The sequence below is a fragment of the Alosa sapidissima genome, chromosome 5 (genome assembly GCF_018492685.1).
Source record: "Alosa sapidissima isolate fAloSap1 chromosome 5, fAloSap1.pri, whole genome shotgun sequence".
Taxonomy (NCBI): Eukaryota; Metazoa; Chordata; class Actinopteri; order Clupeiformes; family Clupeidae; genus Alosa; species Alosa sapidissima.
The window spans coordinates 37,456,417-37,480,614 of record NC_055961.1 but is presented as its reverse complement, the minus strand read 5'-3'; the positions used below and the strand labels follow the sequence as shown (position 1 = coordinate 37,480,614).

Genomic DNA, 24,198 nt, shown 5'->3' with positions numbered 1-24,198 from the left:
GGGGTCGTATTCACAAAGCATTTTATCTAACAGCTAGGAGTACTCCTAAATAGCAATACAAGTTTTTAGCTAGGAGTTTCCTCTTAAAACATATTCTTACATATACTCTTGTATATGTAAGAATAATGACAACTCCTAAGATAAGAGCTCCATTGCTATGGTTGACGTCATTACTTATGCTTAAGCTTGATTGAAGTGACCACCTTGATTGGCTGGTGATTGTAACACGGAAATGATGCCAAAAACCTCCCATACGATGATGAATGACAGGTGACAGGTCTTTGCTGGTGAGAATGCGTGTGCTACTGCGAAGGATGGAGGATGATGAATAAATAGCCTAAATTAATAAGTAAGACAAAGCAAATAGTCGAGTAGTCTACTGAAATACATGAGGGATTGATCCAGTATCTTGCAAATTAATCTGTATGACGACAAGTTTGCAAAGAGAAGAAACAGTTTAATTTGATTTACAATGAAACATTACATGTAGTTTACATGTTTGGGCAGCCGTGGCCTACTGGTTAGCGCTTCGGACTTGTAACCAGAGGGTTGCCGGTCCGAACCCCGACCAGTAGGAACGGCTAAAGTGCCCTTGAGAAAGGCACATAACCCCTAACTGCTCCTTAGCGCTGCTGTAGCAGGCAGCTCACTGCGTCAGGGTTAGTGTGTGCTTCACCTCACTGTGTGTTCACTGTGTGCTGAGTGTGTTTCACTAATTCACGGATTAGGATAAATGCAGAGACCAAATTTCCCTCACGGGATCAAAAGAGTATATATACTTATATACAACTTATACTATTCTTACTGTTGACAATGAATGGTTTTGATTGTTGTTTGTGGCGTTATTACGTTATAATGCGTATTACATTGTGGCGTTACAATGCACAATTATTCCCTCGTAATTGGGAGCTCTTGTAGCTGCATTCACATTTCAAAACATCGCAATGTGAAATGCCACAAAAGCGGCTTAGGATTATTTGATTATTTGTGAATAGGTCTTAGTGAGTTAGGAGTCCTATTGACTTCTTCTAAGCTGTCCCAGACTGTAGGTGCTACTTTCAGGGCTAAAATGCTTTGTGAATTACACTCAGTTAAAAAAATTTTAAACCAGATGCATTGTTTGAGTGTTTTAGCACAGGTGCTAATTCGCAACACTTGTCCATAGGCGGCTTTTGAAAAGATAAAGTAATGAGGAAAAACCAGACAGATAGAAAAAAACAACACATCAAAGGAAAAAAAGCAAAGAAATACAAGTAATTTTCAATGTAAGGAACATAAATAGGATACAGATCAAAGGCAATCTGAGCAAGCAATCAACCGGTTAAGGACTATTCATGTGAGCACTGTTATTTAGACTTTAGCCATTGTTTGAGTCCTTTGTTAAAAGCTTTACTGTTAGTTTAGCTCAGTGGGTAGAGAGTTCCAAAGTTTGGCCCCCTTTACAGAGAGAGCAGACTGGCAGAAAGAAGTCTTGCATCTTGGGACGAGACAATCACCACAGGTGGAGGCTTGTGTGATCGCTCTGACACCTGATGGCCACTGCAGAAAACAGTCTTGACACGTGATTATTTAGATCTTTACTTCAAAAGTGAGAAGGTTGTGTTTCCTTAAAATGCGGCAGTGATGCCATTTCAGTGGTTTCTGGTCTATGATTTTTATTGCTTGCTTGTATATTGTGACTAGATTTCATAGTGGTTGAGGAAGCCTGTGACCATGATGTGATGTGACCAATATGATAAATGAGGGAAAATCATTGCATGCATGTATAGTTTTGCAGCTCGGTGTGACAGGTTCCTTCTGATAAAACGAAACGTTTACTTGACGTTTAACTTTGGTTTGACCGTATGCTCTGGTGAAAGTTTGTCGCTACAGTTACGAATTTTCTCCATTTCGTCTTTTCCCCCTTCAAATGTTACCGTAGAGACAGCGTCTGATATATCACGCTCCAGCTCCTCTGCTGTATATTAAGTAGCCATGTGTATTGCTTGTAACGTGCAGCTGATTGGCCGAAAAAATAACAAAAGCATGTCAATGGCCAACTAGTAGTATGTTCGCTATATCTTTTCCTTAAAATGTCAGTTTGTGAGTCCATAAACACCCATGGCAGAGCACTGAATTGATGACCATGGCAAGGCTGGGCAGAAGCTGTGTACACTTTGAAAGCATTGTGGCAGAATCACATTGGGTCCAATAGAATGGATGGTGATACAAAATAGCTAAAAGGGGTTTGACAAATATTGTAAAATTTTAGAATATTTTCTTTTTTTATCTTGTGCATCCTCACATTGGAGTTTCGAGTTCATGTACAAAGTTTTGTTTTGATACGTGACAGCGTTCCTGTGATAATACCTAACTTCCTGTTTTGCGGCTACGCTGGCGATTTTGTCTGGCTGTGACGGGCTTCCGAAAATCAAAAATCCTTTTACTAACTTTTGTGAGGATTGGTCCAAGGATCATGTATGTCAAGTTTCGTGAAGTTTGGACCAAATTTGTGACCTTTGAAAAATTTGTTTCGCTTTCTATTCTATAAGTCCAATATGACGAAGGAAGACAAGTCCCCATGATGCCATCTTCTCGAGCAATTTATAGCGGTACTGACCTGACGTTTTAAAGTTGGAACGGTGTCTGAGAATGTCAAAGAATGGCTGAGGTATAAGCTCATTTACTTGGTGACAGTGCCCCTAGCAAAGCGATGCTGAGATATGAGCTCACTTCCTGTATTCCAGCGCCCCCTATAGAGGCTAAATGATGCCAATTTCCTAGTTCGTCCTCACAATCAGTTAATCAGTGAAGTCCCCTTACCAAGTTTGGCCTTGCTGAGATAAGAGCTCACTTCCTGTTTGGTGGCATGTCCAATTGCTGTGAGTGATTGGGACAGTGTCCTGTCGAGTTTTGTTATGTTAACTCAAAGCGTCACCGAGATGTTAGTCCACTTCCTTTTTGTCGGCTTCATCGCCATTTGTTTGGCTGTCACTGGCAAATAAACTTGAAATTGAAAAATCTGACAAAAAAATCTGAAAAATCTAAAATTTGTAACCGCTGAAACTTTTCCTAGAGTTTGGACTAAATCCAATATGGCAGAGGTCCAATTTGGTGGAAAGTGACCGTCCAAGGATCCAGACGCTACCTCAATTGTGAAAATCAGACAAAAGACTCAAGGATCACGCGCTTGAATGCCTGTCCAACATTGAACTGGTGGTGGCGCTAGAGCGTCCAATGTATATGCATAAAAGTTGCTGTGAGTGATTGGGACAATGTCCTGATCAATGGTATCGAGTTTGGTCACATTAACTTAAAGTATTTCTGAGATGTTAGCCCAGTTCCTGTTTGGCACCTTCGTTGCCATATTTGATTGGCTGTCACAGGCAAATAAACTTGAAATTGGAAAATCTGACCAGTATCGTTTGTGCTGCTCTGTCTGAAGATCACCTTTGCCGAGTTCGGTGAAAATCGGATGAAATTTGTCACAGCTGAAACTTTTTGTAACGTTTGGATCAACTCCTAATATGGCGGAAGTCCAAAATGGCAGAAAGGGACGCGATAGGGTTTGATGAACTCGGGATCCTGATTGGCTCTCAAGGGCAAATTAACTTGAATTTGAAACATCTGGCAAGTATTGTTTGTGCGGCTCGGTCTGAAGATCATTTCCGCCAAGTTCCATGAATATCGGATGAAATTTGTGACCACTGAAAATGTTCATAGAGTTTGGACTAAATCCAATATGGCGGAGGTCCAATATGTCATAAAGTGACGTAATAAGGGTCACTGAACTCTGATCAGTCCAGGGATTCCAACGGTGCCTGATTTGTGAAAATCGGATGCACCATTCAAAGGTCACATGCGTGAATGCGAGTCCAGATTCGACCCATTGGTGGCGCTAGAGTAGCTAGCGCTAGAGTAGAGTAGCGCTGTAGGTGCCTTCGCAGTGGTATCAGTGATTGCAGGCCCAAAAAAGGCTCAAACATAAATGATCACATTCATCTAATCTTTCCTAACGATCCGCTAACTGCCCGCCCCATATAGGGTTGCCACATTTGATTTGTGAAAATCCGGGACATTCATTCAGACATTAAAAAAAGAGAACAATCCCAGGAAAACCAGAACGTGTGATAACCCTAGCCCCATAAGCAGGCCGTCAAAAAAACTCTGGCTCTGTAGGCAGCCTAGGCTCTGAGATCTACACACAAAAACTGTGTTGCCTACACACAAAAAAGTGTTGCCACCCACTCAAAAGCAAAATAAAGTGTTGCAACCAATAACCGACGAGATGTAGCCTAGAAATCTAGACGCACCCTAGCGGTGGCAAATTAATTTGCTCAGCCTGTACGTCTAGTATCAAACCATAGGGATTTCTATTGGCTGACGCCGTGAACTTCATCCAATCACAGCGCTCTATTTTGTTAGAGAGTCTTAAGGCGGGCTTAACAGGATAACGACAGTCCTGCGACTGTGAACAACAAGAAAGGTGGCTATGGCGAACGAAGAGCGGTTGTTTGAATCGGCGTTGGCGTCAACTTTGGAGGAGTTGGACTTGTGCTTTTCTTTGAAAGTTGAGCAACACAATGCACTTAAGTCATTACTTTCGAAGAAGGATGTATTTGCCGTTTTGCCGACCGGATACAGATATGGTCGTAGCGCTGGCCTATTGCATGCCTAGGCAGTTTGACAAGACAATTCTCTGCCCGCCCCTTGGATTAAGCGAGGTGAATGGTTCGATTCCAGACTATACATTTCAATGATATAGGATGGCCCGCCAGGCTAGACGAGATGCACATTCAGGAGAGTTTCAATTGCACGGGAGGGAGGGGGAGGGAGTACCGAGCTAGCTCTCTGTTTTGTTTGAATGTCAACAGAAGTAAAGTTACCCGACCATCGCTGATACAACCTTTAATTTGAAATTCATTTACTATCATCAACACAACAAGTGGTTTTAATCCTTAGTAGACTATAGGCTACAGAATTATATTTTAGCCTAATTGGCTTGCATCAGATTTAATGTAGCCCACTGCCATATTTACTGTCACTGAACAGGCTACTAAATGTGTATGACCCTTTATCAATAGTAGGACATTTCTTTCATTAAAGAGTATAACTAAGAATGCCAACGTCTCTAGAATAACAGAAATGATCAAGGTGATAAGCTATGTAAAAACTTTGTGTGGGAAGTAAGAACAAGCATGAACACCTCCTTTGATATACCGCTGTGCTACGTGTTGCACCACCACAGAATGCAGGTAAGGCCGGTGTTCCAGTTTAGCAGATTAACTTGTGATATTTGCATAAAATCTGTGACTATTCAACAAGACCCTGCTTACTTGTTGCTCTGCCTCCGCCCTTTGAGTGCTGGAGATTCACATTTTTCATGAAGCCTACAGTGGCGACAGAATATGAAGCAAGATCTTGCCAAAAACATGCGGAAAACACCAGTTCATGTATAATGTATGTCCCCAGTTCATGTATAATGTGGGTTCCCATATCTTCTTAATCTCACTCATCAAATCAAAATCACATTTTTTTTCTAGGACTTTTCAGGCACACACACACACACAGGCCACCTATGTCCAGCAGCTACTAATATGCCAGTCATTAGTTGAAACTGAAAAGGTGTCTGTTCATCTTCAAAAGAAGCTGGTTTTCAAAGTTGCCAGAATTCAGTGCCCGGGAGTTTCAGGCCCAAGACCGGCCCACGTTTTCCATAGTGGTGGAAATTGGATAAATGAAGCAACATTTCAGCTCTTACTATCCTGTAGTTTGTATTAGTACCAAGGTTCAACAAATGTGTAAAGGTTATATAATAATTCACTTCAACTGAGTAGAAAAAGTATTGAGAACAACCGAGAACAAAAAATATTCCACTATTCCACAAGTTAACAAAAACAGAAAGAAAGAAAGCCTTTGAAATGTAGCCTATCCCACTTCCACAAAGAGGCATATTGAACTAATGTTTAGGCTACATGTTTTTTGCACGGGTAGGCTATATTGTTGTTTGGTGATTTAGCCTACTCCTTTACTACACCCTCTTCTGAGCAAACAAGGCATATAGGTTTATCATGTAGGGTAATTGCTCTTTCTTACATTAAATAACTTTATCCTCTCTACTTGTCCCTGTAGTCATGGCCTCCTCATCACTAATTTCGGCCTCATCATTTTCAGTGGTCGACTGGTTGATCTGCTGCTCAGTCTCTCCTGGCCTCTTTCTACCATCTATCCTCCTGACGCTTGTGTCTACTGTAGGGCCGGCTCGGCTATCCTTATCTGAGAAAACCTTTTGGAAAAGACAGGCTATATGGACCCAACCAACTCTTTTTGGGAGGGGAGAACTCCCTCACGTAGGCTACAACCCATGCAGAGGCATTGCATTGGTGTCATGCACAGAATGCGGAACGTGTCCTACTTTAAGAAAAGATAGACTAACGTGACAAATGTCAATATTTGTTTCCTGGACCGGCCCAAAAGTGAAGCGGCCCACGGGGAATTCTCCCGATTCCCGATTACCCCCCCCCGGGCCTGATTCAGTCTTACTCTTCTTGGACTGAAGACAAGTCCTGCGATGCTAAATAGCCTTTTACAGGCTGCTGAGGCAGGTAGCGGAGTGTTCAGCTTCACAGTAAGCTGCCAATGTACAGAAACATTTCTTGCAAATACGGCCACGGGTGTATGACGTTATCTTCACCACTACCCTGTTCACCGAGTTCACCACTATCGTCGGGGTGGTCGTCTATGATAACGGGAGGTCCTCCAGTATGTGCTCGTGCTTCCATGGCGGCATGGGCGGATTATGAACTTTAAGGGCCCCCCACTTATTGTCGTATATGTGGGAGGGGGGGGGGGGGGGGGGGGGGGGGGCGTGTGGGGGTTCTCCCCCAGAAATGTTTTCATTTGTTTGATGTGATTTCCTGTATTCTGGTGCATTTTGGGGATGGCCAATACTAAATTCAATCAGATTCATAGCCTACATCCTGATTTGTTGATATTGAGGCAATGATTCCATGCAAAGGCTTGGGCTTCAGGGCCCCCTGACCCCTTGGGCCCCAGGGCCTGGGCCCGGTAGGCCCGCGCAGTAATCCATCCCTGCATGGCGGTTTCAGTTGTGTGTCCTCCTCCTATAGCAACAAACAAGTGAATGAAATAGAGTGCGGAGCGTGCGTAATGCAATCTAGGAGCAGTGATTCGCCAAACCTCCCTTATTGCAGTCGCACACATTTCTTCTAATTTTATGTTTGTAGTAGTAACAAGTAACGAAGATGCTTAGTGGAAATATAACGGAGTAAAAGTATACATTTTATCTAGGAAATGTAGTGGAGTAAAAGTGGAAGTTGACATAAATTTAAATAGCGAAGTAAAGTACAGATACGTGAAATTTCTACTTAAGTACAGTAACGAAGTATTTGTACTTCGTTACATTACAACACTGACTACACCACAGAGAGCGAAACTTCTACTAACTTACTAGCTATCCTGATGTCCATGTTAACTGGTGACATGAGCAAACACAGCGAATGCATGCCTTGAATAATGCAGACGAATTTTGACTCACCATTAATTTTGCATCACAAACAGTAACAAACTGGCATGACCCCATCAGACGTTCATTTTTTGTGCACACACAACGCATCTTTTGCATTTTGCATCAGTGAACACCCCTGACCACTCGGTGAGTTTCACGTCTTTGTAAACGAAAGTTTAATGCATTTTAGGAAGGATTGTTCCAGTGCACCTATGCAACCATTGTGGAGGTGGGGTTAGGGTTAGACCCATGGGGCATCAAAACGGAAACTGAAAGTAACTCCCCACTGCCCCATGGGTTTGCTTTAAGCTGCCTGTCCATAACTTGGCCTATGTTGTCCCAAATTGTCTCAGTCTTTTTCCTATGGGCTGCATGTGATGAGCTTGAACAATAGGACTATGAGTCAATTTACACTGAACTTACACTTTAAGTCAATGGTTTGGTGAGGATGATAAGTGCACACTTTGTTTGTGTTTGGGCAGCCTCCACCATATCCTATCAGGGTGCAAGGTAAGTCTCACCCAGGGGCGGTATACGTGGCGTCACAACCAGGTATTGAAATGTGTGGCAGCGGCAATTGAGGATAAAAGGAGAGAAGTCAATTCATTAGCAGCTAGTAAAGGGGTTAGGCAAATTAACTTTGTACGTCAGGGGGATAAACCTCGTTCCGAGAAGGCCAGGTGTAAAACCGGCCAGTTGTAAAATGGAGCGGCTGGGAAATGAAGGTTGATCTTGGCCAGCAGATGGCGGTACCTCCACATATAGTGAGTACCAGACTACGACCAGACTTACTTCTGTGGTCGGATTCAGAGAAGATAGTTTACTTCATTGAACTTACCGTTCCTTGGAAAGACAGAGTGGAAGAGGCCAATGAGCTGAAGAGAGTAAAATACACCGATTAAGGCCTATTGAAATTGGCGCACGAGGGTTTGTGGCCAGATCTGCTATTGGCTTGCTGTCTGAATTGGGCATTTGTGGACGAAGTCTAAGGCAGGTGGTTAGTAACATGTCCTTGGCAGCAAAGCAAGCAAGCGAATGGTTGTGGGTAAGGAGAAGTTACCCTTCGTCCCTTTGTCTAATGCCACTGGGTATGTTAGACGAGGTCGAAGTGCTCATAGGACAGTTAGGGGGGAACGTAGAGGCATTGTGGGGAGTCGCAATGAGAATGACAGTAGGCCTAGTCCGAGCTACGCAAATTCTCTCCACTCGGCGCGCACGAGGCAGATCTGGCCATGCTGTTCGCAGCAGGAGCAGATGGTGACACGGGGCAGGAGAGCCATTAGGCCATGCATAGTCTATCACAAGATGATGGGAATGCCGGCCCTGTATGGATAGGGATAGGGAATCATTATCTCTACCTTTCCAGAAATGTTGCCATCTTTGCTGCCATTTTCAGGGGAAAGTCCGTAGGAGTCGATTGCTGAGTGTGTTGTAACACGCTCTGGAAATTCACAATTTCGTCGCCAGGAAAGGTACTGGCTTGATGAAATTCATTCTGGACTCTCTATCCGAGGCTTTAGGGACCCTCTACTCACTACCACGTAAGTGTTATGTTGTTTGGAACTGTAGAAGAGGTATAAAAATAGCGTTTTGTAGTGGCGAAATAGATATGCCCTGCTCACTTCCAGGCTACGAGCTTTGACTGAAAACGGTACAATCGAACTTTCTCAAAACACATCCGAATGACATGATTTTGATGTCAAATCAACGTATGTACCCCCAATCATCCGTAAATCGATCTAAAGTGCATTTTACTCCGGATAATTCCTTTAATTTGAGTAGGGGCTTCTGAATGTGTTTTTACCTTGGATTTTGGCACAAGGGATTATAACATCTAATCCTGTGTATTAATGTAACGGGGGCAGATTTTAGATTGTGTTTGTGCCTCTTAACAGTCTCAAAACATTATTAAAAGTGCTGTGCATGAACAAGAACACTATGCGTGTTGAGCTCCTAGCTAAAGTAATTGTAAAGAAACCATGCAAATTCAGTGTTTGTACAGCAGTCCCATACCTCTGTTTCTCTTTCTGGAGAGTCAATACCAAAGTGGAACTCATGCTTTTTCCCATTTCCACAGAGATGAAAACTCCTTTAACCCATTTTACTCTCATCCATGTCACAAACATAGGTATAATAAATATAAATAAATATATGTATTATAATGTAAAACATGTTAAAAGGGTTCAAAGGTTCAAAAAGAGTGTTTTGTTTACTTAAAAATTAACCTTTTGAGGAGTACCATCAGAGATATGATGAATATGATCAATTCTGGCTGTTCCAGGAGTACAATTCCAATCCCAGTCTTTGGAACATTATATTTAATTACATTTTGCCTCTTCTCTCCATTTTTCTCTTTTTCCTTTTTTCAAAGTTTTCCACTCCCTGCAAAGACACAATGTTTTCTCTCTTATTTCTGCACCTTTTATTGCTTTGTCGGCTGAATGTGTCAGCCTCCTTCACCTCTCTATCAACTCAGGGGAACAGCAGCAGCAGTAGTATTTCCAGCAGTGTACCTCCAAGACGTTCCTGCGATGAGCTGGTAGTATGCAAACCAGGCATTGTGCTGCCTGTGTGGCTACCACAGGACATAAGTACGGGGGAGCGAGCAGGACGGGCTGTGCTCTACTTCAGCTGCCTCCTGTACATGTTTCTTGGTGTGTCGATCATCGCAGACCGCTTCATGGCTGCCATTGAGGTCATCACTTCACAGGTACTTTTTCTCAATTGCTTTTAAGTGGGAGTGTAGAGAATGTTTTCAAAACAACACAGAATATGTGTTTAGACAAGGGATCAGATTTCAAAAATAATTCCGTGGAAATGCATGGATTCCAGTTGCTGCTACTGGAAGAAACTGGAATCCATGCATTTCCACGGAATTGTTTTTGGAATCTGATCCCTTATCATACCTGTTCATTCTTACTCGTCGCTCGATTTATCGTGACTAAATTCAAGATGGCAGCAAACGCTAAACTTCGTGAAGATACTGTCTGTATAAATCGTCTTGTAAGTAAACTACCAGTGCTTTTTCAAAGTTCTCAATGTCTCGTTTTAAATGTCAGGGCCCTCGGAAGTCTACCAATGAAGTGTGGAGATACGTTGAGCCTCATAAATGGTGTAAAACAGTGATTTATTTGCATGGCTAGCACATACCTGTCAACACTACCGTTTTTCCCGGGTTTCTCCCGTATTTCATGGTCATCTCCCAGCACCCTCCCGTTTTGTTATTTCTCCCGGAAAACTCCCGTAATTTGCATGGCCATCAAACTTCATTTTGAAATCATTGATCCATTCAGGTTGCCAGATTGTGTATGAAATACACCCTACACATACACGATCACTTAGTTTCAATTTCAACCGTTTTGTCATAGGCTAAAACCTGGCAACCCAAAACCCAAATAAGGAAGCGGGTGCCAACCTGTCTATGGTGCCAACTACGCAGCCTGAGTCTCGTCGTAAGCAAGCGGGCTAGTTGAATGGCCTACTCTAGAACTAGATGTTGTGAAATTGTTGGGAATTTCATTGATTAACACATCACATACACTGTTATTGAGTGTTGTTGATACACTGAACTTGTGCCCTCGGAACCAAATCTGACAGCAAGCAGCTTTGGAGTTTTGGAAGTAGACTGCAGGCAGGCAGCTGGTGGATACATAACTTGCATGCGTAAGGTAATGGTAATGTAAAAGCAACGACCGAAATGCAGTGTTAAAACACGTGTATGAAACGTATTAAATATGCAAACACAGATCCGGTATAAACAACAGGTATGGGCTAGCCCGTGCCCGAGGCACCCCCACTGAAAAAGCTGTTGGTAGTATCGGCTAACTAGCGCCAGATTTCGGAGTGCAGGGGACAAACCGAGATGAGCTATGAGACATACGTTCACACTTGGTATCATGTTTCAACACACTTTAGGTCAATATCACACCGGAATTCTCCTTTAATGCATTAACAAAATCTCTGTTTGAGCAACTTGGTATCCCATCCTGAGGACGCACAATACATATAGCGTCATTTGATCACTGGGGGGTGCTATAATCAAAGGAAGTAGGCTCATATCTCAGCAATGCTTTTACATATAGAAACCAAACTTTGAACATGGACTCAATCCCGTCCAATCCAATCCAATCCAATTCAGTCCAATCCAATCTATAATCACAGGAAGTAGGCTCATATCTCAGCAATATTTTTATGTATATAAACCAAACTTTGTACATGGACTCAAGACCCAATCACAATCCAATCCAGCCCAGTCCAGTCCAATCCAATTCAATCCCAATCTCAATCCCAAATCCTACTCAACTGCTTGGCTCCCTCATTGCTGCTTGCAGCTAGATATTCCTGATTATATTTCTGTGTTTTCAAGGATGTCCACATTTCATTAAGTGAAATATAATGCTGGGGTAGATTAAGTTAGTTAATACTAAACAGTTAATACTAAACAGGCAATTAGGCCTAGTTGCAAAGTATAAAGAAAATCTGTCTATGTAAATCTGAAAATATTTCAGACAATTTAATTGTTCAATCTCTTTTCTCTCCACTCTTCCTGTCTATCTATGGTATATTCTTTCAATGTTCTGTCACAGGAAAGAGAAGTTAAAGTGACAAATTCAAATGGAGAGGTAACATTAACGAAAGTAAGAATATGGAATGAGACTGTATCCAATCTTACTTTAATGGCCTTAGGATCTTCTGCTCCTGAAATCCTGTTATCTGTTATAGAGGTACATACAAATGTGCACATTCACATACAAATATGCATTCACATTAAGCCACACAAACACACTCCTTAATAATCAGGACAACCACAAAGTCTTAAAATTACTTACATATATGAACAAATGAATGAGGATTTATATATAGTAGATTGCAAACATGTGATAGTGAAATCTTCTTTTGTGTCTAGGTCTGTGGCCATGGCTTTGAGGCAGGGGAGCTTGGTCCAGGAACCATTGTGGGCAGTGCTGCTTTCAATATGTTTGTGATTATTGGATTGTGTGTATGGGCCATCCCTAATGAAGACTCACGGAAGATTAAGCACTTACGAGTGTTTTTTGTGACTGCTTTCTGGAGCATCTTTGCTTACATCTGGCTTTATCTCATCTTGGCAGTCATAAGCCCTGGCATTGTTCAGGTATGTTTCCATATATCATCAGTGGTATGTTCTCGGTGTCCATTGTTTGCTTATTTATTCCACATTTGTGTTAATGGGCTAAAAGATTGATAAGGGGGTCAAATAAGTGATAGCATTGCAGGTTTGTCTGTCACAAAAGTCTATAAAGAAAATGGTGTTAAATTATGATCACATCAAATGAAAATGTTCAATTTTATTAATGTATACAGTGCCACTAGCATCTGTCTCAAGACCATTCACAGAGACAAAGCCCTGAAATCCAGAACAAGTACATTGATGACACTAGCAAAGAGAATAGGTGTTGTTTGGGAATTACTGTGTGTTTTCTTTTAACTAATGTTAAGGGATTGTAGAACCTGATAACGCAATCATTTTGCAATAATGTTATAACTCCCAATAATGTAATAACAATCCTGTCATAACTCCAAAAAACATGTTATAAAACCTGATAATGTAATCATCTATGTACCGATAATGTAGCCGTGGCCTACTGGCTTACTGGTTAGGGCTTCGGGCTTGTAACCGAAGGGTTGCCGGTTCGATCCCTGACCAGTAGGATAAATGCGGTTGGGGGAAGTGGTTAAGCACTACTCTCCACTCTCTATATATGTCTAGGAAATCGTCTCGTCTTAATCTACGCTAGTGGCGGTCATAAATGCCTATGTGCGTAATGCCTATGTGCAGCTCCTTTTAAACATTTTTATTAATAGTCTAGCATCATGAAAGAGGGATAAGGTTTGAGTCATGCCAAATGCATAATGATAGGCTACGGTGAGCTATATGGGGGGTAACGTTTGTCAATAAATAGCCTACCTTTATTGGGGAGGAAACTTGTTCTCCCTCTCAGTTTTCTGTTTTTGTTTGTTTCTGTTTGTTCTGCACACACATAATTCAATAGCTATGTATTTAGGCTATTATGCACATGATTGAACCATAGAGAGGGGTGAAATATAAATTGTGTATCTTATCCTGTAGGCTTATCATTGAAGACACGATGGCGTGACGTGGACTTTTTTGGATGACAATGACGACTGATAGTGTAGAAAACGGATAGCTTTGATTTAGCCTGAGTGACGCACAATTATGTGGAGAGCTAGACAGGCCTACTTGGCCGATGGAGTACTGAGCCAGGCAGCCGTCGGATGGATGGCTGTTCTGGACTTTTTCAGAACGTCCAGATTGCCAGTCCGCCCCTGGTACCAGGCCATCCATGCCTATTTACAGTCACCATTCCCGACCTGTCGCATGACAGTGTGACACCAAAATGACATAATTTCCTCTGTTGCACAATAAATTTCAAACTTGCGCAGGCAGCTCCTGCACAGGATATTCTTTTTCAGTGTCGCGCGACAAGAAGGACGAGCTTGAAGCCAAGTTTAGGGAGCCTCTACAGGCATTAACCACATTCAGGCATTTCATATAGCCTAGCCCACATCTTAAAATAAAATGACTAGTCATGAAGGTTGAATAATCAGTTTAAGGTGATTAGCTACCAGCGAGAGTTGTGATACAGTTGTGAATTTTCAATAGTTTGTTGGATAAGTCAACAGAGTTACCAGCGAGGGTAACAAGGGGAATTAAGAGGAAAATGACTAGGACCCAGGGACATAATAATCCAGGAAAATGTAATAAATAGATTTATTTTCAATCAAAGAATATCTGCTAAGACCTGAAAAAAAATCTCTTTCCACTTTAGGAAATTACACAAACTCATCTCTCAGCGCCAGCCAGCTAACTGCACACACCTTGAAAACTAGATGGTAATGTCTCCTAGTTGTGAAGAGCAGCTGTCAGGGAAAGCTTTACATTTCTTCTTCTACGGTGTAAAGTAGGTAGCAATAGCCTTGTCACAACAGCGACACCTCTGTTCGGGAGAATACTGCAACTAGTATCGCGTCCACCATGCGTGAGTATAAATAGTTATGATGTTCCTGTGACATCACATTGTCGCACGGTGCCCCTCCTGCAAACTCTGTGTATGGTACCTACCAGACCTGCAGTTTTGGAGAGTTCTGTCGTCTGGCCATCACAATTTGTCCTTATGTTTTCATATTTTCCCTGCTTCTAACTCATCAACTTTGAGGACAAAATGTGCACTTTCAGCCTAAAGGAGTGCGCACACCAGCGCCGACATGAGTGCGATGCGCTCTGCTTTCAACATTCAATTACATTAGATTCCATTGTTCTCTACACAACCCCGAACAACAGTGTCGCACCATGTAGATTTCGATTCAGTTCTATTTTGTCGGTGCCATTGTTTATCAGGTGTTTGCCAGTTAAAAATATTGGTACTAACGTGCGTGGAAAGTGACAGCGTATTCCTGTCAGCAACGGGGTCCGCTGCGCTTACTATATCCAATTCACTGACACGTGCCACACGTCTAGACATTTTTAACAAGGGTGGCCCTCGTGGAGCACTGATTAATTCAAGGGTGGCATGAAGGAAAACATCCAGATAACAGGCTCAAGATGTTAAATTAGCACAAATACATTAGGAAAACCATGCACCAAACACCATACTCATCAATTGAAGGGCAAAGACCATACTCTCACATACTGTAAAATGTCTTTGTATTTGAATAAAATGCAAATACAAATAAACAAACATATTAAATCTAAGTTGTCTATTAATGAGTTATGCTGTGCAAATACAAATAAACCAACATATTAAATCGAAGTTGTCTATTAATGGTAATGGGTTATGCTGTTCTAAAACAAATTCCATCATGGGGACATTAGAATATATTCTATTCTATTATATGGCTATCTATGGCCATCTATTTCTGTAGCTGTTAAAATAATTTGACCTGCTTTTTTTTGTCTGAGCTGGCAAAGAGCTATAACAAAGTCATCCAAAATCAACAAACACCTCTCAACTAAATGCTTAAAATACTTTTGTATGAAACATGAATGAAATAAACACCAATTAAAGCTGGGACGATAAAAAATGTTTTAATTAAACATTATTTACAAAGAGACCACACCGAAAGTTAATATTTTGTCACTAGCACTTTGTCAAATACAGTTGCACTTTCAGCTCTGAACAAAACCGTTCAGAATATATAGTTTAATTTATCCCTCCTGGTCGGGACGAATAAAACAGGCATGGGGGACGAAAGAAACATACAGTTTAGCCTAAGCTACGTAAACTTCCCAAAATTTAAATATTTCACAACAAATTCTTGACTGGTTGAAAGGTTACCAGAATTCCAGCTTGATGAACAGTAGGCTACAGTAGACCTGCATCACTGTAGGCTACGAAACATGACCAAAAACATGAAACATGAACAATTAACTGTAAATCATCTTAATTTAATATTTACAAATATCTAGGCTATATTTAACATTTATGTTTTATTTGGCCTGCTATGAAATGTAAAGCCTAAAGTTGGAGACATGTAGAAATTTGCTGCAAATTCAAAACCGGATTACTCTGGAATGGCTATCTGTACAGGGGGATGCTTCACACCTTTGTGTTCGGTAAGGTCCACTGTTTATTCTGATATGGTTTGTATGTATTGTTTGTAGGTTATATGGGAAGAGTTCGCAAAGCATTCCACCGAGATGAATTGGTAGGGAGATGGGCGCAGAACTGTATAATAATATGATTAAATTAAAGTTACTTTTCTCGCGAACCGTTTACCACAGCAACTAGTGGCTAACATTGTTTAAAAGCTGAGAAAAAGCTCTGTGTGATGTAATGACAATGTCTGTGTGATGAGTAGACTACTTTGCGAGTACAGTAGTTCAACAGAGAAGAATGGGTGAATGGACGCTCTTTCTTTCTTGGCGTGCGCAGTCACTTTCTCCACTGCGTAAAAGACTAAATTAATTTGCACTGTGAATGCTAAGATTATTTTGACAGGCCATAGGTTAAATGAAAATCGCTATTAGTCGGATGCAAAGAATATTGAAAGAAGGGGGCACCAAGGTCACAGTAGCCTGTGAACCTCCGATTTTCAAACCTTGATTGGGACAGTATTATAATTAAATGCTTTTAGGCCCACAGTTAACACTTAATGACCTAGCAAATGTTGGCAGGGTAGGCTAGGTAAAATAAGCAGGTAGGAAAATTAGTCTAGAATGATGTGATTCAACAGACGCAACTTGTGTGTGTGATTAGATAAATAGGCACTGGCAGATGCGATAGGTAAATAGATATCTTTGCCTGTTAGCACAAGCAGTAGCCTGTAGGCCTAAACTCACATGCTAAAAACAATAAGTCATGTATAATGGCAAGCGTGTTTGCCACTTTCCAACGTCTGTCTGACACTTCATACTAGCGCTGCAGGTGCATCAAGAAAGGTCCCGCCATAGACTAATGGCCAACCATAGACTAGGATTTTGGGGTGGCACCTGGGGTGGCCAGTCAAATTTTAAGGGTAGCCTGTACCACCCCGAGCCACCCCTCTGGCTCCGCCCCTGATGTGCCATGATAACGAGATAATCAGTGTTATTCACTTCATCTGTCAATGGGCTGATACTAGAGATTACTACAATGAAACATTTCTTTTCAGGGTTTTTATTCCTCTATATGTGTATCTGTGTGTAGTGATGTGTGCAAGAGTCTGTGTTTTTATATTGTTTATTGCAGGTGTGGGAGGCTCTTGTCACACTGTTTTTCTTCCCGGTGTGTGTACTCCTGGCCTGGATTGCAGATCGTAGACTTCTCTTTTACAAATATCTCCACAAGCGCTACCGTGCTGACAAGCGTCATGGCATCATTGTAGAGACCGAAGGGGGCCTGGCTCCAAAGGGTATTGATGTCATCATGGAGGGAAAGTTCCATGAAATAAATCCAAGTAATTCTACAAGTAACTCCACAAGTACCATCATATCCTTGGAGAACAACAAAGAACAAGAACCCAATAGAGAAGAGGTGAGAGAACAAAGAGTGAGGAAAAAATATCTGAAATTATTCTTGTACATTAAGAATGATTTATATAAATATTATATGAACATCACGTTATAGGATTTCGAGACAAGGGGCAAACCATCCCAAAAATGTTATCCCAACCACTGAAATACATTTGCACCTATAGCGAGGGTAGGTGAAGCGCATTCCCGAACAACTTATTTTCCTCTGAGAGAATATCCAATCTGCATCAACGACACACCATTGTACTTTGCGTTGTCTTGCGTTGCCATTTTCATAAAGATGGCTGCAGTCAATTACAAACATATCACTGATCTGGAGGTATGTATTAAACTGGATGAATAATTAGGCTACAATAGCTTTTGGCCACGTTATATTCAAATCTGACAATACAATACTCAATGGTATACATTGTATTATCCAGTCTCTGCTCCGTTTTTATGGAAGTTGCAAGAATCAACTTTGTTCTATTAAATGTTGTTACCCCACTCCAACAGGTTAAAGCGGAGCTTTGCTATACCAACATTATTAAGTGCTTTTAGTTTCTCTCACGCAGACGCGCACACGCATGCATTGAAGGAAAACTCAATACCACTATCCTACCACTTAATTGTATTGATGACACCAAATTAGACAGTATTTCCTCCTTATTGCGGAAACAAAGGGGTAGCCGCGGCCTACTTGTTAGGGCTTTGGGCCGTCCACCAGAGCTAGTGAGCGTTGTGCCCGTGTCGCAATTCGATACCTCCGACGTTGTTGTTGATACAGCGGTACATTTCATTGGTGGAAAAAGTGGCAACGTATAATACCCCACCTCCTAGAAATTCTCACAGCCTGCCTGTGTCGACGTGTCTAATTTCAACCACAAGTAATGAATGCTGGCACGGTCATTGTCATCAACAAAAACCTAAACCTATTGTGAGCAAATAAAACAGTTTACTTGAGCCGACCAATATTTTTTGGAAGTATTTCTGTAGGTTACTTAAGCTACATGAATTTCAAGTCTTCGTTGGTGGAGTATTGGCTACTTCTTAGGTCATGCTAATAGTAGGCTACCAAGTTCACTTATATGTCTACGTTCCTGCAAAATGTATGCTAGCCTACCTTGTTTGTTATAAATCTGCACGTTTTCTTAACAATGTTTTACATTCACTTTAAAAGCATGTCATTTTTCCACACCATGCAAGTGGGAGGCTGGTATTGTAATTATGAATATAGCCACAAAATCAGTGCTATATGGATAACTGATGGATCAGCAGTAACGTGTCGAGGCATTGGGAGATAATGCAACTTAACTGTAATCATGCAGCAGATATCATAGTACAGTACAACAACAACATTTTTACGATCCATCATAGTGTTTTTATCTGTATGTTTTAAAATAGGGTAAGGCTAATTGTACCCCTGGTACAGTTAGCAGTGTATGCTATTCATACCCTGGTGCAATTAGAAGTGAATTCTATTTATACCCCGGTGCACACAGCAATGTGTTCTATTAATACCCCGTCTGGTACAAATATCAGTGTATGCTATTTGCACCCCTTTGCATTTATTCTGGCATATTGATCACACAATGTAATAATAATAAAAAAAACAAGCAACATGTTTTTTTGTTGTTATGTAACAGGGTGTGAATAGCTCAGCTGTGTAACAGACACTCTGAATAAGGTATGCTGTTTGCATCAATGTATAGTTAGAAGTGGATGCTATAGGGTCCCAGTTAAAAATTGACACTTCATTCACGATCATGGTGAATGGTGAAATGTAAGTACAACTGCAGCCGCTTGGGGGCAGCATAGTCCGCTGTGGAGTTCCACGGTCGAACCAGACGGCGCATTCTACAGCAAGGGCTGTGATTGGCCGAGTTTTCAGTGCGTTTCTCTGTGTTTTTAGCAGCCCCTGCAACATGCTAGTCCACTGTAGCCTAAGCCTTGTACATAATGTTAAACATAGTTTTGGATTCAGTGGCAAGATTTCTTGATTGTACAGTGTCTGTCTCTCAGTAATGTTTTAAAATGAGAGCTTCGTCAGCTGGCAGTAGGCTACTTTGTCGATAGTCATGAGAAGTTCGCTTGCTAACAGAACATAAATATGCTGCCCAGAAACCTTGTGAATAGTTCTGATTTTTTTTACTACACTAACGAGGTTGAAATATAGACTTTGCCTACAGCATCTCCTTAACAGTAATGTTAACAAAATGACAGCATTCATATGACAAAGAAAAACGAATTCGGTCACTCAAGACTGTGCCACAGCAACCATAGGCTACAGTCCTACCCAATAGGCCTACTCGAAGCAGATAGCGTTGTCTGACGGTCGAGTGGGTTAATGCACGTATTTCCAGAACAGGTCTGCAACTTTCAGGTAGTTCTGAGTTCGAATCTAGGCAGGAGCAGAGCCATATAAAGGCCTAGGCCTATTGTTATAATTTTTTGCAAGGTGTTGCTCCTGGCAATACTTGTTTATAATACGTTTGGTGATAGCTGTTTATAATACGTTTGATAGCTGTTTTTGGGACACGTTAAACGTTCTTTATAATGAGCGCATCCGGGGAGTAAAACGACTGTTACGCGCTGTTACAACTGTAGGCTACAATGATTGCAATACAAAAATATGCGCGTGTTAGTTTAGTTAGTTTTGTGATGTTTTGCACTTTTGCCTCATGTGTTTTCAGGTTTGAGGGCTTTTTTGGCAAGATTGACCTTGGTTAGACTCTGCATATGTTATTTCTCCGTATGGAAAATAAAGTCAATTTTCGACACACGTCTGTTATTAGTTCAATAACAAGTGTTGCTTGTTAAAACATGTGACTAGTGAAACTCAAATGATTTTAGAAATATTTAGCCAAAGCCAAAAAGAGAAGGAGAGACGCCGGTGCAGCTCAGATGTCTTCTTAATTTTCTTTATTCTTTAGTAAAAGGTGCAGAACATTATTAAACTTTGACTAACGTTTCGATGTTCGTTAGTCAAAAACATCGAAATGTTAGTCAAAGTTTAATAATGTTCTGCAGCTTTTACTGAAGAATAAAGAAAATTAAGAAGACATCTGAGCTGCACCGGCGTCTCTCCTCTCTAAAATATCTGTCCTGGCCTGGTTGCAACGGATTGTGGCCAAACGACAGAAGCGCGGAGAACCCTCCTTTGTCTTCCAAAAAGTGTTACTTTGTGTCCCGCGCTCCCCCACTGCTTGTGAAAGAAGGGGATGGGGGAGGGGGGCTTAACGTGAAAAAGCTTAATGTCACAAAACGGAAACGAGTCGTTTTAGGCTACAGGCCTTCATAATGGTAGGCTACAGGAAGTGGGGGGAGGGTATGGGATGACCAGAGCCGTCATCTATCGTCTTTCCAGGCACACAGCTCGTTATAAAGCCTATCGACTGCCTTAACAGATAGGCTTTGCTCTTGGGTTTGGCCTGCAGCGAACTCAATGCTCTTGTTGCTTGCAGTTTGTTAAATAAAGCGATGCAGATTACATTATTTATTTCTGATTAATTGCGTCTTTTGATGTATGTTGCAACATTTGCTTGTTAGGCTGGGCTACTGTCAATGTCCTGTACAGGTCAATGTTCAACAATTGCTGGTGTAGGCCTAGGCTATTAATCAATTAGGGACTGTTCGTTATTTATTTAATTAAGGGGCTACCGGAGGAGTTTTGGGAGCGTTAGTCAAAAAAGACGTGACCCTCCCTCGCCAGCAAGAATTTTTTCTATGACCCTCCAAAGTGATTGAGAAAAAACGCATGATCCTCCCCAGTCCCAACAATGTATTGATGCCTTAGGCTACTGGGTCAATTTGGGAGCTTGCATGCTACGACTCCTTCCTTGAAATGCCTTGAAAAGGCTGTCGTTTGCACAATTTCACAAATAATCACCGGGACCGAAACAAACCTGTCAACTTTTCCCGGGTTTATCGCGTATTTTAACTTTTTCCTCGCTGTCTTAGGAGGAGCTGCAGGGCCGTCGCAAGGGGATGCGAGGCCCTGTGCGAACTTGACAGATGCAAGGCCCTTTTCACTTACGTGCATGAAATCATGCGATAGCTTACTTTACACATAGCCAAGGCTACCGTCGGTGTATTTTAATAGTAGCCTAGTCTAATAAGCTACACCAGCTTGCCTTTAAGAGGGGAAATTCAATTGTATAGCCTATAACATTAGCTGAGTCACATATTTGGCCATATGGTGTTTATCATAGGCTACATCACGAAACCAAATAGTGTAACAAAGGCGAACACTTTAACAGGGGGAATTCATTGGGCATGAATCATTGTGCTGAACGGTATTTGTCAATGAGCAGAAACACACACGACATTCAAACTATTGATAAGATGTACTGGTCTGTATCTATAGGCTAACATTGGACAAATAAATGACACTGACTCGCCATATCCTGACTCAGGAAAAAAAACATTTTCTTGCTTTGCCGCAAACTCAGCAATGAAATCATAGGCCAGTTTGCAGGTAGCCTAACGTCTTTTTCATAGAAGGGAGAGCCCAGTCTCTCCTGTGACATGGAGGTGCGCAAATAGTTTTTAATAGCCTGTTCAACTTCGAAAAGCTTCGTTCACCCGATGCCAGTCACTGATCGCAATTTCAAAGTTCGGAAAGCTTCATCTTTTTAAGTTTTAAGTGCAGTGGCCCATATCTGCCCCCTTTGGAATTATATCTCGAGCCTATTATAAGGTCCAGTGCGTTATGTCCTGGGATTCGGATGTGCTCAAAAAGAAAAGAAAAAACACTTTTTTATAGATGGTTATGAGGAGCAATGTGAGAGAGAAATTTGATGATCATTGATCGTTGTTTTGGGACGTTAAGCCTTTTCCATAGGCGTCAGTGAAGGAGATTGAAGAATGACCATTTTTTTTTATACGAAAATATTTCTTAACTACAAAAACTCAGTGTCTAAAAACTCAGTGTCATTCAGACTCAACCCTCTTGTTGTTTTATTATCTTTTTCGTTGTCGTTTGAACGTTGGCAAGCAGGCATGTTGCGGTTGCAATTTAAGTGAAATTTCTACAGTAGGCCTACAACATGCTGTTAGGCTGGGCTACTGTCAATGTACTTGTACAGGTAAATGTTCAACAATTGCTGGTGTACAGGTTATATAATCAGTTAGCTAAATCATTTGTCCAGCTGTTTAAACATTTTTTCATGCTACATTCAAACTCAAAAGGTGCTTTGATATATTTTTCGTTTGAACGTCGGCAAGCAGTCATGCTTTGGTTGCAATGAATGAGGATAATTGCTTTTTTTTTGCATTATTTTGAATATGACTCGCTCCAGTCTCAACAGCACGTACTTTTTCCACACGCTTAGTTCTAACACACATAGGCCTATCCCCTCTCGCTTTCTCTCTCTCCATCCCTGCACACGGTGCTTTCTTAAAGGAGCTGCACCATTTTACAACAATTGCATCTACATTTTCATATTAGAATGTTTTGTCAAGTGTAAGCTTAAACTACCGTGATCAATTGAAGTTCCCGTGCCCCCACTGCGTCATGGAAGCAGTAAGTCAGTCGCATCAAAAATAGTAGTGGCACCCAAGTGACACCTTGTGGTTGTTTGTGTCAACTGCAGTTTGTGCCATTTCTGCTGAGAAAATGGGGATCGTGATTCATGAAGGAACCCGTCCAAACTTAACGGGGACCCACTGTACTGCATGCTATTTACACCCTGGTGCATGAACTAGCTAATTGTTGCAATCAAAACTTCCGTTTGAGAACCGATTTCTTGTTCAAATTGCGCACCTTCTCTCCAGAGACGTTGGTACACATGCACACTCACTCTACCAAAATGCTTCACACAGGAATCACACCCCGGTCGCCCACATGCTAACCCATGTCTGTGACCACTGCACTATCTTCTTCCACAAATACATTGCATTTGCAGGTAAACGTATAGTTCATAGGCCTGAACATCATATTCACGAAATTTCTGTTAAATAACAAACTGCCGGTTGTATGTGTTCACTGAACCAAGATTATGAAAATAAAACACAACTTTTCAATCTAAAACTTAAAGGAGAATTCCGGTGTGATATTGACCTAAAGTGTATCGAAACATGATACCGAGTGTGAACGTATGTCTCATAGCCCATCTCGGCTTGTCCCCTGCACTCCAAAATCTGGCGCTAGTTAGCCGATGCTACCAACATCTTTTTCAATAGTGGTGCTTCGGCATCGGGCTAGCCATGCAAATAAATCATTGTTTTACACCCATTTACGAGGCTCAATGTATCTCCACGAATGTATCTTCACGAAGTTTAGCGTTTGCAGCCATCTTGAATTTAGTCACGATAAGTCGAGCAACGAGTAAGAATGAACAGGTATGATAAGGGATCAGATTCCAAAAATAATTCAGTGGAAATGCATGGATTCCAGTTGCTGCTACTGGAAGAAACTGGAATCCATGCATTTCCACTGAATTATTTTTGGAATCTGATCCCTTATCATACCTGTTCATTCTTACTCATTGCTCGACTTATCGTGACTAAATTCAAGATGGCTGCAAACGTTAAACTTCATGAAGATACTGTCTGTATAAATCGTCTTGTAAGTAAACTACCAGTGCTTTTTCAAAGTTCTCAATGTCTCGTTTTAAATGTCAGGGCCCTAGGAAGTCTACCAATGAAGTGTGGAGATACATTGAGCCTCGTAAATGGGTGTAAAACAGTGATTTATTTG

General features: G+C 41.4%; 1 protein-coding gene and 1 long non-coding RNA gene across 2 annotated transcripts in view; one reads left to right on the top strand and one right to left on the bottom strand.

Moving 5' to 3' along the window:
• LOC121708556 (sodium/calcium exchanger 2-like) overlaps positions 1-24,198 on the top strand; it is a 143,808-nt gene that overhangs the window by 52,332 nt on the left and 67,278 nt on the right. Inside the window, exons 2-5 of the mRNA XM_042091290.1 lie at positions 9,879-10,217; positions 12,094-12,231; positions 12,414-12,641; positions 17,236-17,520. Of these exons, the coding sequence (XP_041947224.1) occupies positions 9,903-10,217; positions 12,094-12,231; positions 12,414-12,641; positions 17,236-17,520 (966 nt within the window). The 5' untranslated portion in view covers positions 9,879-9,902. The remainder of the gene's footprint in view (positions 1-9,878; positions 10,218-12,093; positions 12,232-12,413; positions 12,642-17,235; positions 17,521-24,198) is intronic.
• On the bottom strand, positions 241-22,543 carry LOC121708658. The gene is made up of 3 exons (XR_006031734.1): positions 22,533-22,543; positions 8,291-8,294; positions 241-305 (listed from the first exon to the last, which is right to left on the bottom strand). It is a non-coding gene; the product is annotated as an uncharacterized LOC121708658 (long non-coding RNA).